This window comes from Gossypium hirsutum, chromosome A11 (assembly GCF_007990345.1).
Source record: "Gossypium hirsutum isolate 1008001.06 chromosome A11, Gossypium_hirsutum_v2.1, whole genome shotgun sequence".
Lineage (NCBI taxonomy): Eukaryota > Viridiplantae > Streptophyta > Magnoliopsida > Malvales > Malvaceae > Gossypium > Gossypium hirsutum.
The window spans coordinates 35,902,082-35,914,991 of NC_053434.1; the positions used below are offsets into that span (position 1 = coordinate 35,902,082).

Consider the following 12,910-nt stretch of genomic DNA (forward strand, 5'->3'; position numbering starts at 1 on the left):
TGAGGAATTACATGTGATAGATTTGATCTGTACCGTCTCAACATAGACACATGAAACACATTATGAATCTTTTCAAGCTCCGAGGGCAAAGCCAATCTATAAGCTACCGGACTGATTCTTTCAATGATTTCATACGGCCCGATAAATCGTGGGCTGAGTTTTCCCTTTCTACCGAACCAAAAAATTTCTTCCAGGTGACACTTTCAAGAATACACGATCACCTACATTAAACTCTATATCTCTTCTCTTTAAATCTGCATATGATTTTTTCCGATCGGAAGCAACTTTTAAACAAACTCGAATAATACGAACTTTTTTTTCGGTTTCCCGAATCAAGTCCACTCCCATTAGTTTCCGTTCACTTAATTCAAACCAATGTAGAGTTCTACACTTTCTTCCATACAGAGCTTGAAATGGTGCCATTTTAATACTAGTTTGATAACTATTATTATAAGCAAATTCGACTAAAGGTAAATACCTTTCCCAGCTGCCGCCAAACTCAAGTACACAACACCTTAACATATCTTCTAAAATCTGAATCACTCGCTCTGACTGCCCGTCTGTCTAAGGATGAAAAGCTGTGCTGAAATTTAATTTAGTGCCCAAAGCCTCCTGTAATTTACTCCAAAATCTCGAAGTAAATCTCGGATCCCGATCCAAAATAATAGATATTGGAACTCCATGTAATCTCACAATCTCAGAAATATACAATTCCGCTAACTTCTCCAATGAAAAATTTGATCTGACTGGAATAAAATGTGCCGACTTTGTCAATCTATCAACGATAACCCAGATTGAATCTTTCTTTTTCGGAGTCACAGGAAATCCTGATACAAAATCCATCGTAATGTGTTCCCACTTCCATTCAGGAATCATAATAAGTTGTAATAAACCCGTTGGTACTTGATGCTCTGCTTTCACCTACTGACAGATTAAACATTTTGCAACAAATTCACAAATATCTCGCTTCATACCAGGCCACCAGTACATTCTTTTTAAATCGCAATACATTTTTGTACTACCCGGATGAATAGAATACTTACTATTATGAGCTTCAGCAAGAATATCATTTTTCAATTCTGGATTATTCGGAACACAAATGCTATTACGATAACGCAACATACCACCATCATCAATGCTATATTCTGAACTCAAATTATCCTGAACCGTTTGTCGTTTCAGCACTAGTTTCAAATCATCACTCTGTAATTCACGGATCCGTTGAAGGAATGTAGATTTTGCTTTCAATTCTGCTAATACTGAGCTATCTTCATTAACAGACAAATGAACATTCATTGTTCGAAGTGCAAACAATGATGATTTTCAGCTAAGTGCATCAGCGACCACTTTAGCTTTCCCCGGGTGATAATCAATAACAAGATCATAATCTTTTAATAGTTCGAGCCACCGTCTCTGTCTCAAGTTCAGCTCTTTCTGTGTCATCAAATATTTCAGACTTTTGTGATCGGTATACACATAACATTTTTCCCCATATAAATAATGTCTCCATATTTTTAAAGCAAACACAATCACGGCCAACTCCAAAGCATGGGTAGGGTAATATTTCTCGTGTGGTTTTAATTGCCAAGAAGTATATGCCACTACTTTCCCTGATTGCATTAAAACATAACCCAAACCATTTAAAGATGCATCACTATACACAACATATGGTATACCTGATTCTGGCTGAGTTAACATTGGAGCTTCTGTCAACATCTCCTTTAACTGGTCAAAACTTTGTTGGCACTCTTCAGACCATACAAATTTAACATTCTTTGAAGTAATCGAGTCATCGGCAAGGCAATCATTGAAAAATTTTTAACAAATCGGCGGTAGTATCCCGCTAATCCCAGGAAACTCCGCACTTCTGTTACGTTCTTTAGAGTTTTCCAATTCACCACTACTGACACTTTACTTAGATCTACTCGAATTCCTTTAGCTGAAACAATGTTATGAATCTGTCTCATATAATATTTAGCTATATTGTAGCCCAAAGGTTTCCCAGATTTGAAAAGATTAGAATAATATTGAAAAAAGTTAGAGTAATATCAAAAAGAGTACTCCAAGCGTTTGATGAAATTCCCGTCGTTATCGTTAGCATATTGTTCTTGCATGATCACAATTTCTGGATTTATCTGCCTCAATTTAATCAATTCTTTCCTCATTGCTTCTGCCTCTGCCAACAGTGTATGAAATTTGAAGTTATAATAAACCACCAAAGCCTCATCATCGTTTGTTCTTCTCAAATCCAACATAGATTCATCCACTTCTCCCAAACTATTAGCGTAAACAACTCTCAGATCTTCCTTCTTCAACTCTATTTTCAATAGCTTACCCGCTTTAGTCAAATACTCTATTTCTTCTTGGAAATCGACGGCATTTTTCAAAAAAGTTGGTCATACGACGGTTATACGGACCGACAAGGGATCGCTAGAGCGATTCAATAGTGTCTTGAACAAGTATCCCCTTCTGTACAGATGCTGAATGTGGAAATCAATAAGATTAAATCCCTTCTTTCCTGTCGTGGCACTTTCGATAGCTTCTCCCACCATTTCATTAATATCAAACATTGAGTAGTAATAATAGTAATACAGTGGATGAGGTATTTGCAGATTCGAATAGGTATAATAAGGAGGATGCAGACCGTAAGCTCGTCGAACTAGAGCTTTAGCAAAGTATCTCACGAGTTTGCTTATGAGGTCAAGTTCTACAGCAGCAGTGTTCCAGATCTGGTGCAGGAATGAATCGGCAGTTTTCAAATTCCCATCTTCAATTTCATGAGCACACGATACTAAGATCTCCAAAGCAGCATCAGCAGAAGAAAAAGAAGACGAAGAGGCCATTGTAACAGCCTAATTTTTAGTGGTATCGGGAATAGAGATTTGAGATCCCTAAATCCGACGGGTGAGTTGAAAATTTAATAAATTAATACCTATGAGTCAAATGTGAATATAAAAGCATTTTTGAATTAGTGAATTTGGTGATTTAAAAGAATTAATTAGGTAAATTGGGTCGAGAATGAGGTATCGAGACCTCAACTTCATAAATCGAGCCATAAATATTTTTATAAATATTTATGGAGTGTTGGTGAGGTAGGAATAAAATTTAGTCAGAAAATTTTGACGTTTGGGTGGTTAATTAGATAAAAAAGACTAAATTGAAAAGGGTGTAAAAGTTGCTAAAAGGATTAAATAGCTCAATTGTCAAATGAGGAAGGACCTAAAGTGCAAATAAGCCCAAAGGAGATATTTTGGACGGCAATAGCTGAGAAAAATCAGGAAATGGGTGAAATAAGGGCAAAATTGGAAAATTGACAAAATTGGCTAAATAAAAATGGGACTAAATTGGAATATCTAGAATTCTCTTCATTTCTCTTCATAGTCATCAACTGAAAAACAGCCATGGAGGAGGGTTCAAGCTGGTTTTCATAATCTAGCTTCATGTAAGTTTAATTCTTGCTTTCTCCTTGAAATTTTTATATTTTTGGACTTTTACAATTGGGTCCAACTTACTATTTCATTAGTTTTTGATTCCATGTCTAATTTTTGAAGTTGTTATGGATGAGTGGTGGATGTATATGATGATTTGGCATGGAATTAGAGCTTTAAATTGTTTATATTCTGATTTTATTGAAAGAATTGAATAGAAAGTGAATGTTTGGGACCTAATTGTAAAAGAGTTTGAAGTTAGAATTTTATGTGGAAATTCTGAATTTAAATAGTTATGAAATAACTTATAATGTCCAGAAAAAGTATTAATTGATAAAATTATCTTAATTGAGGGGTTAATTGAGCAATGACTGAATTGTATGAATTGTGAAATTTGGGGTAAAATGGAAATCAACATTTTGCACTAAAACTGTTTTGAGCAGCAGCAATAGTTTAACTTTGAAAAATCACTAAAAATTGTAGAAATTTAATTAGAGGATGAATAAAATATGAAATTAAATCTTATTGAGTCTAATTGCTTATAAAAGAAGTTATGTAAGCAATGGAATTGTAAATCATGAGATACAATAACTTTTGTGAGATAAGGTCAGAGTGATTTCGGGTTCCCCTGTTCTGAATTTGGAAAATCATAAAAAATTGGATAAAAATAATTATAGGCTTAAATTTATATGTTTAGAATCCTTAATGAGTATATTTTCAAGAAAAACAAACGAGGACATCATTCGAATCGTGTACAAGAAGATAATTAATTTTTAGTGAAGAAGGGTCGGAACTGTCAGACAGCAGAACAGGGGAGACTTCAATGAATAAACTGTATTAATTGGAACAACCAAAAATTATGAAATTTTTATGGTAAGAATACATATGAGTATAGTTTCTGGGAAAATTTATGGATCTTAATTTTGAGTTCTGTAGCTGAAGATAAAAATAATTTAGTGACTATGACACAGATGGACAGCTTGAATATTCACATAAGTAGATAGTGAAAATTATGGATAATGTTACTTACAAGTGTGTTGTTTATACTAAGGATGTGGATGGAGAGGAGGAGAAGGAAAATATACAAAAATATATGAATGACTCGTGTATAAATTGATCACATGCCCGATTATAATCGATAAGTGTTGGATTAGAAATGATATAATGTTTTATTTGGTATATTTATTATGAAATTATGATTATCGTTATAATACAAAAATTGAACTTGTGAGTTTATATGGCTAAATTTTAGTGATTATTTGTTAATTTTATGAATTTCATGATGTGTTATTTCATATGTATTGATGATAAAATTGTGAATAATGTAAAAACATGAAAATTGAATAAATAATCAAATTGAGCATTTCAGTTCAGTGACAAGATGAATTGAAGGAAAAGACCATGGTTGGACCATGGCAACAAGTGATAAGTGATAGCTTCGGCTACACTTATCTGATCAATGACAAATGACAAGTGAAAAGTGGTAGCTTCAGCTACCTGATCAGTGAAAAGTGGTAGCTTCTGCTACCTGCTAAAATCATATTAAATAATCCATCTAGATTGTCAGATTCAACATGAAGTAACTCACCATCTTGACATTTTAACACAATATATTTCTTCTTACAATTTACCACTGCATCATGTTGGGTTAACCAATCCATTCTCAATATCACATCGAATTCATCAAAAGGCAGTAGCATTAAATCAGCTAAGAAACATTTACTCTTTACCATAAGTGGACAGTTTTTACAAACTTTATCCACCTTTACACATTGACCCAAATGATTTGAGACTTTCACCACAAATTCAGTTAATTCAACAGGTAAATTTTTAACATTTACTAAATTTGTGCATATATACGAGTGTGTGGAACCAGGATCAATCAATGCAGTAATATCGATATCTAGTAAAGAAAAATTACCAATAATGACATCTGGTGCTGAAGCATCTTCTCAAGCTCGTATGGCACATGTTCTTGCAGGAGCTCGAGCCTCAGATTTAACATTTGAATCTTTTGTAGTGCTTCGACTACCACTAACATTTCTGGGCTGTCTAGGTGGCCTGCCTCTTGAAGCAGTGTTACCTGGTTTTAAGGTCTGACTTTTGAGTCTTTCATGTTTGACTTTTGAGTGCTTAATTTTTTAACCTTAAACACTTTGAGTGATTTGAGTGAATCTTTAGTGAGGATATCAATTCTTGTCAGTTTTGAATTAAAGGTACTTATTTAGATAAGGGGAAATACCTATGTTTTCATGTTTTAAAAATGTGTGGCCTGGATTGTTTGAATCTTTAGTGCTCTTTTAGTTGAATTATCGATGTGTAATTATTTGCTAATTATGATAAAACATTATTGATAAGAATTATGAATTGAGAAAGTTAATTTTAATTGTGAGTTGAGGATTTTGCTTGAGGGCAAGCAAATGCTTAAGTGTGAGGATATTTGATAAACCATAAATGTAACATGTTTTAATCCCATGCTTGGCATGTTTTTGGATGATTTATTACATAAATTAGTGAATTTGATGCTCTTAATCCTTTAATTTCATTTTTATGTACTTAGGTAAGCATAAGGGAGCAAAAAGAGTGGAAAATAGGCTAAAATAGGATAAAATGGGTTGTCTTAAGGATCTACACAGCCAAGCCAATTCCACACGGGCTGAGCACACTCCCGTGTGAACCACACGGGCTGGCCACACGCCCATGTGCCTGCCCGTGTCGATATCGCTCCTTGTTTTCATAAAATACAGAAAAAGCCAACTTTTAGGGTTTCTGAGCATTCTAAAGTCTATAAATACACTAGAAGAGGACCTAAGGGGACACACAGAGTAGAAAGCAGAAATTACTCGAAGAAAGCTGTTGGAATCATCTCGGAAGCAGATCCACTTCAAGATTGAATATCTCCATTCAAATTTCTCTCAAAGTTTATTTGGGTTTTTTATGTCTTGTTGTTTTTCTAAATTTGAGATGTTTTCCTTTTATATTATGAACTAAATTCCCTAGATACCTAAAGAAGATGAAACCTAAGACGGATCTTATTATTTAATTTTCTGAATTATATGATAAATACTTGTTCTTATTCTTAAAGACAAGTGAATAAATCATTTAAGTCAGAGTCAGAATAATAAGTGAAGTCTAGGTGGATTCTTTCTTGGGTGTTGTCTTTATTATTGGTTTATTTGATTATTTCCTTCTCTCTGTCGCATTCATTAGTTAATTAGTTTAGTTAATTTTAGATTAAAACAAATCCCTTTTATTTTAGGCTAAATAATAGAAAGATAATTAATACTAGTACCTTTAGTTCTTGTGGATACGATATTCTGGACTCACCATAACTATACTACCATTCAATAGGTATGCTTACCTTTGTCGTGATTGTAGTCTAGTTTAGTGAATCATAAAACGATCATCAAGTATGGACCCGTGAAGAAGGCGATGCACATGATGAACTAACAAGTATATTTTTATTGCATTCAGAACCTGTTTATGCTTTAATAGATCTAAGATCATCACATTCATATGTTAATACAAAACTGTTTAAGTTGGAAAATTTAAAACCTGAAATGTTTAGAGTATCCATAGCGGTGTCTAGTTTATTTAGGCAAACGGTGTTGGCAGATCAAATATGTCAAAGATGTCCATTAATGATACAGAATAGAATCTTCCTTGTTAATTTGTTGATAATGCCATTTGGTGATTTTGATATAATTCTGGGAATAGAGTGGTTATTTGAGCATGGGGTGATTTTAGATTGTAGTAAAAAGAAATTTATGATTCAAAGTGAAAATGAGGATAAGATGTAACATCACTAACCCATGTCTGTCGTTGAATTAGGGTTAAAAGGCATTACCGAACCATTCACAACATTATACAACATTTCATATACATTTGATCACACATCACCATATCATAAATATTCATAAGCATATCATCATGTATAAAGGTCTACGAGACCTTAAACATGCTTTAAAGGAGGTTCGGGACTAAACCGATCGTATATAAAAATTTCTGAAAACTTAAATTTTTTCTAAGTTACAGATGTCACACGCCCTTGTGAACAGGCCGCGTGCCTCACACGGGCACCAGACACGCCCATGTGTCTAGGCCGTGTGAAAACAGGGCATACATACTGACTTACACCACACGACCGATGACACGCTCATGTACCAGGCACAGACTTGGTACACGCCCGTGTGCCAGCTAGTGTGCCATACACGGATAGTCGACACACCCATGTGTCTAGGCCGTGTCAATCCTGTAGGATATACTGACTTAATTTCGAAGGGCACCATAGGGGACACACGACCCTATACCAAGGCCATGTGTCACATACAACCAAGCCACACGCCCGTGTGCTCAACCGTGTGGAGTGTAAATAGGCTTGGTTTAAGCCATAATTCTCACCCTTTAAGCACATCTAATATAAAAAAATTTCATGCCATTTCAAAACACCAATATGCAGCCAATTTAATCTCAATTCATCATATAAATATACCAATTCAAAGCCAACCATTTTTCCATTCATGTCGATGCCATTTTCTTAGCCAAAAACATATCAAATTTAGTATACAACTATCATCATTTCAACCTTTTTCAATCATACATATCCTCACCAATTTAACTACCAACATAACTTCAAAGTTCATACCAATTATACCATTCCACAACTATATATAACAGCATTAAAAAGCCATTATATAATCAATCCATTTGACCAACAAAACATCCACACCAAATTGGCCACATTCATGAAACATAATATAGCATATATGAACACATTTTATATACCAAATACACTTCCATCATTTACATCATTTCCAAGCCAACTCACATGGCTATATTCACAAATCAAAACGTACTAATATAACACTAGCCTATACATGCCATATACCATATATACAAGCTTTAAAATTACCAAAATGAAGATCGATAGTGTGACGATGATCTTTGACAATCCTCGAGCTCGAGCTAGATTCAAATATCTATAAAATAGGGAAAGAACACACAAAGTAAGCTTTATAGCCTAGTAATTTCGTAGGTGAGTAATTCAATACATAGGATAAATGTAATTCAATCAATTTAAACATATCAATATCAATAAACACAATATCACCAAACCTTTCTCATGTCTCAAAACATGATTAAATATCATCCCATTGAACTTTCTCTATTTAATACCCGTGTAATTTCCCTACGTACCTGTGTCAGCTCGTACTAACCTCTTTCTCAACCCCAACCTTTGTTTACTCGTTGAACCATTCGAAATAGAAGTCGGATACTCAAGATTTCGATCGATAAGTACCTATACCATGGCTCGTAGCCAAATCAAGGTAACTTATCCCGGAGTACCAATACCATGGCCCGTAGCCAAATTAAGGTATCTCCTCTCTAAAATACCTATACCATGGCCCGTAGCCAAATCAAGGTGTAACACCCCTTACCCGGCCCAGACGTTATGGCCGGATCTGACATGCCACATCGAAGCATTCAAAACATTTCTGATCCAGAAAGAAAACTTACTGAGTGTTTTAAAAGATGATTTCATTATAGGTTAAAGTGAATGGAAGCTGTGCACCAGGTAGGAAACCGAAAAAGAGGAGGTGAGTCCATCGGACTGCTTAAGTACCAAACTCCCTTCGGATCCAATCCTAGACATGCAAACCGCCATTGCCATACCTTAACGTCATGTATATTTCTAGGAAACCGATTTGATTAAGTCCTTTTTAGGAAAAGTGATTAATTTTGGAAAATATCTTCATTACGGAAGCTTTGCTTGTTTTCTTGTTATTTTGAAATCAATTACTGTTTTTGAAAACGCGCCCTAAAGCTATCCAATTTCAATAATTAAATATAAATATTACCTATCTTAATAAAACATATAAAAGCTATCAAAAATAAATAAGCGGCCTTATTACATTTAAAAGCCCAAAACCTCAAACATAATTAAAAGGATGTCCAGTTCTCTAGAAGAAAATCAAACTTTCAGAACGGGTGGCCACTCCGAATTCCCTCACAGCTCCAAGCCCACTATGGTTGGGGATTACCTGCATGGATGAAAATAAAAGGGGTGAGTTTGGGGAAACTCAGTGTGTAAAATAACCCAACCATAGTCTAAATCAGCTCAACCCACAGAAACAGAATAAGTTGGCCTTAGCCCAGAACATAAATTTAGAATAAAGCCCATAGGCCCATAACAGAACAGAACAAATATTACATGTTTATGCAGAAACCCAACCCAGATTCATCCATAACACCCCCGTACCAGCCTTACACCATGTGGGGAGACTACTCGACCCACCCAACCGCTACACACCACAGAAATCGCAGCGAGGCTGCCAGATATTGTGATGAAGTCACCAGATACAGATATTGTGGCAGAGCCACCAGAACAGATATATGTGGCAGAGCCACCAGATCAGATAATCGTGGCATAGCCACCAGAACAGATATATGTGGCAGAGCCACCAGATCAGATAATTGTGGCAAAGCCACCAGGACGCTTCCTCCATAATATAACCCATGTCCCCATGCAACAGATATATAATCATGGCATACATCATACAGAATCAGATCGTCATGCTTTTCAGTCAAAATTAACCCTAGGGGTATAACGGTAATTTTGCACCTAGGGGTATAATAGTAATTTTCCATACATAGGGGTATTATAGTAATTTAACTGCTTTTAGGGTTTTCATGCATATCCTAACTATTTACGTACTATCAGAACACTTACCGCGCATACTTACCGAATTGGGCCCGTTGGCCCATGAACCCGATCTTTGGCCCATTAAGCCCAAATTATCAAAATGTACTGTAACACCCCGAACCCGAAACCGACACCGGAGTCGAACACGAGGTGTTAACTGACTTTAACCCCTTATAAAATTTATTTTCCAGACACTGCCCAATCTGTGTACTAGTCGTTTTAAAAATCATATCTTGAGTTTCGTAACTCGGAAATCAGTTTCGTAATTTTTCCCAGAAACTAGACTCATGTGCCCATCTATGTATTTTTTCTCTAGAATTTTTGGTTGGGCCAATTAGTACAGTTTATTAGTCAAAATCTCCCAAGTTGCAGGGGTCGACTACACTGACCTTTGCCCATTACGACTTGAATATCTCCCTGCACGGGGCTTCAATACTGATGCCGTTTGTTTCTATGAAAACTAGACTCAGAGAGGAATCTGTACATATATGGTACGACCCCTAATTATCTCTGGTTAATTTGTAATGAATTTCCAAAGTCGGAGCAGGGAATCCAGAAACCGTTCTGGCCCTGTCCCACAAAAATCTGATTATCTCCTAATATACTGCCCATATGATCTTTTCGTTACTTCCTCATGAAAACAGACTCATCGAGCTTCGCTTACATAATTTATTCATCAATTAATTCCACTCCTACTATTTTTTAGTGATTTTTCAATCTCATGACACTGCTGCTGCCAGCATCTGTTACGAAAGTAACTAGGTTCATTTCATGCCTACCCTTGATCCAACTCAATCGAACATTCGTGCCATTTTCGCATGGCTTAAAGTTTACATGCCAAAGTTCAAACACAACGTAATAGCTTATACATGCCAAAATGTTCTTCTAAGCCAACTAAGAAGAAAGTACCAAAACTTGCTATCCGGTGTGATGACTTCGATGACGGCCCGACCACGCAAAAATAGATGAGTCCAAGCAACCTATAATGGGTGACAAGGAAACACCGAGTGAGTTTATAACTCAGTAAGTCATAAGCTATGCACTACCATCCATCAATAACGTTATCACAAGAGAAAACAAAATGGAACGAGGCTAATTACTCCATCCATTCCGAACCATACCATAGTTCCTCCAACCTATCAATTCAATTTCATATCAATTCATGCATTCACATTCCATATACTCATCAATAGGACATTGAAGCATTTTCATAAATCAATTTATTTTTGTTACAATCAAACGACTAAACGGCCTTTCACCCATCCTACGATAAATTTTATGTACGTGACTTCAAGTATATTTGTCACATAGGTTCAAACTTACCGAGCTCAACACCAAGTATAAGCATAGCACCTATTAGCCATGTACTCAAGACACTTACCCGATCCGCTGTCCGCGATCGACTCAATAGTGTCGCACACATAGTGTCCATAATGATTCACGAATGTATATTGAGTCCGCACACTCAGTGCTATATAATCAACTCGCACACTTAGTGCTACGTAATCAAATCGCACACTTAGTGCTACATAGTCAAACTCGCACACTTAGTGCCGCATGGTCAGTTCGCACACTTAGTGCATCATATTCATTTCGCACACTTAGTGCAACATAGTCAAATCGCACACTTAGTGCTGTACAATTTAATCCCGCGCACTTAGCGCCAATCTCATGGTCATAAATGGTTATCCCGCACGTTTAGTGCCGAGATCAACAACTCAGTACATCTTACCTCTTTTCTTTCTTTCAACAATTTCATCATCACATACGTACATGCACATATATATATATGTATATTTATTCATTCCATTCAGCATCAATACATAAACATTATGACCATTGAAATAATACCAACTACATGCTTAATGACTTACCTCGTGTTGGGTAAGACGGTTCCAACTCGACTACTCGATAACCCTTTTCTTTGCCTTTGCTCGATTCACCTCCTTTAACTCCTTGAGCCAAATCAATAATTTAAAATAGTCATTAATCGACTATTCAAGTATTACTTTCAGAATAATATATATATTGATTTGACTTTCACACACATAGCTTATAGTAAGCTTTATAATAGTCAATAAATAACTCATTGGCAAATTTTCATTAATGTTTACAACAAAATCACATATTCACTACGAGCTGTTTTCCTGAGCAGTAGTCGCTAAATTGTTTATAACTGGAGCTACAAAACTCCAAATCACTAGCCGTTAATTTTCCCTGAATATAGACTCGTATATCTTCCATCCATAAAATTTTCAGAATTTTTGGCTTGGCCAATCAATACCAGATTTTTCTTAAAGTTTCCCCTGTTTCACTGTTTGACTATTCTGACCACTCTTCACTACGAATCAAATTTCTCATTTTACAGAATTCAAAATGTGTTGTATTTGATCTCATTTGAAACTAGACTCATTAAGGAGTCTAAGCATATAAATTTTATCTTATAATCATTTTTGTACAATTTATAATGATTTTCTAAAAACAGAACAGGGAATCTAGTAGTCATTTTGACTCAGCCCCACAATACTTCAAATATCTCAAGATCGGTAACTCTTTTGTTTTCATAGTTTCTTTTGTAAGAAAATAGACTCTTCAAGCTTTAATGGCATAATTCACTCAGCTTCTAATTCAACTCCTACAAATTATGGCGATTTTCCAAAATCACCTTACTGCTGCTGTCCCCAAACAGATTATTACCGAATCAAATACTAACATTAGCATTTCACCTTAATAGCTAGCTTGCCAAGCCTTAATTTAACATATTTTCATTCAATTTGGT

The 12,910-nt window shown here is 35.5% G+C and overlaps 1 protein-coding gene across 1 annotated transcript; it reads right to left on the reverse strand.

The window, feature by feature from the left end:
• Positions 1 to 2,048: 2,048 nt before the first annotated feature.
• Positions 2,049 to 2,843, reverse strand: LOC107960109 (DELLA protein 2-like). Its single transcript, XM_016896333.1, has 2 exons — positions 2,414 to 2,843; positions 2,049 to 2,317 (listed from the first exon to the last, which is right to left on the reverse strand). The coding sequence occupies exons 1-2, from the start codon at positions 2,841 to 2,843 to the stop codon at positions 2,049 to 2,051; spliced, it is 699 nt and encodes a 232-aa protein (XP_016751822.1).
• Positions 2,844 to 12,910: the final 10,067 nt, after the last annotated feature.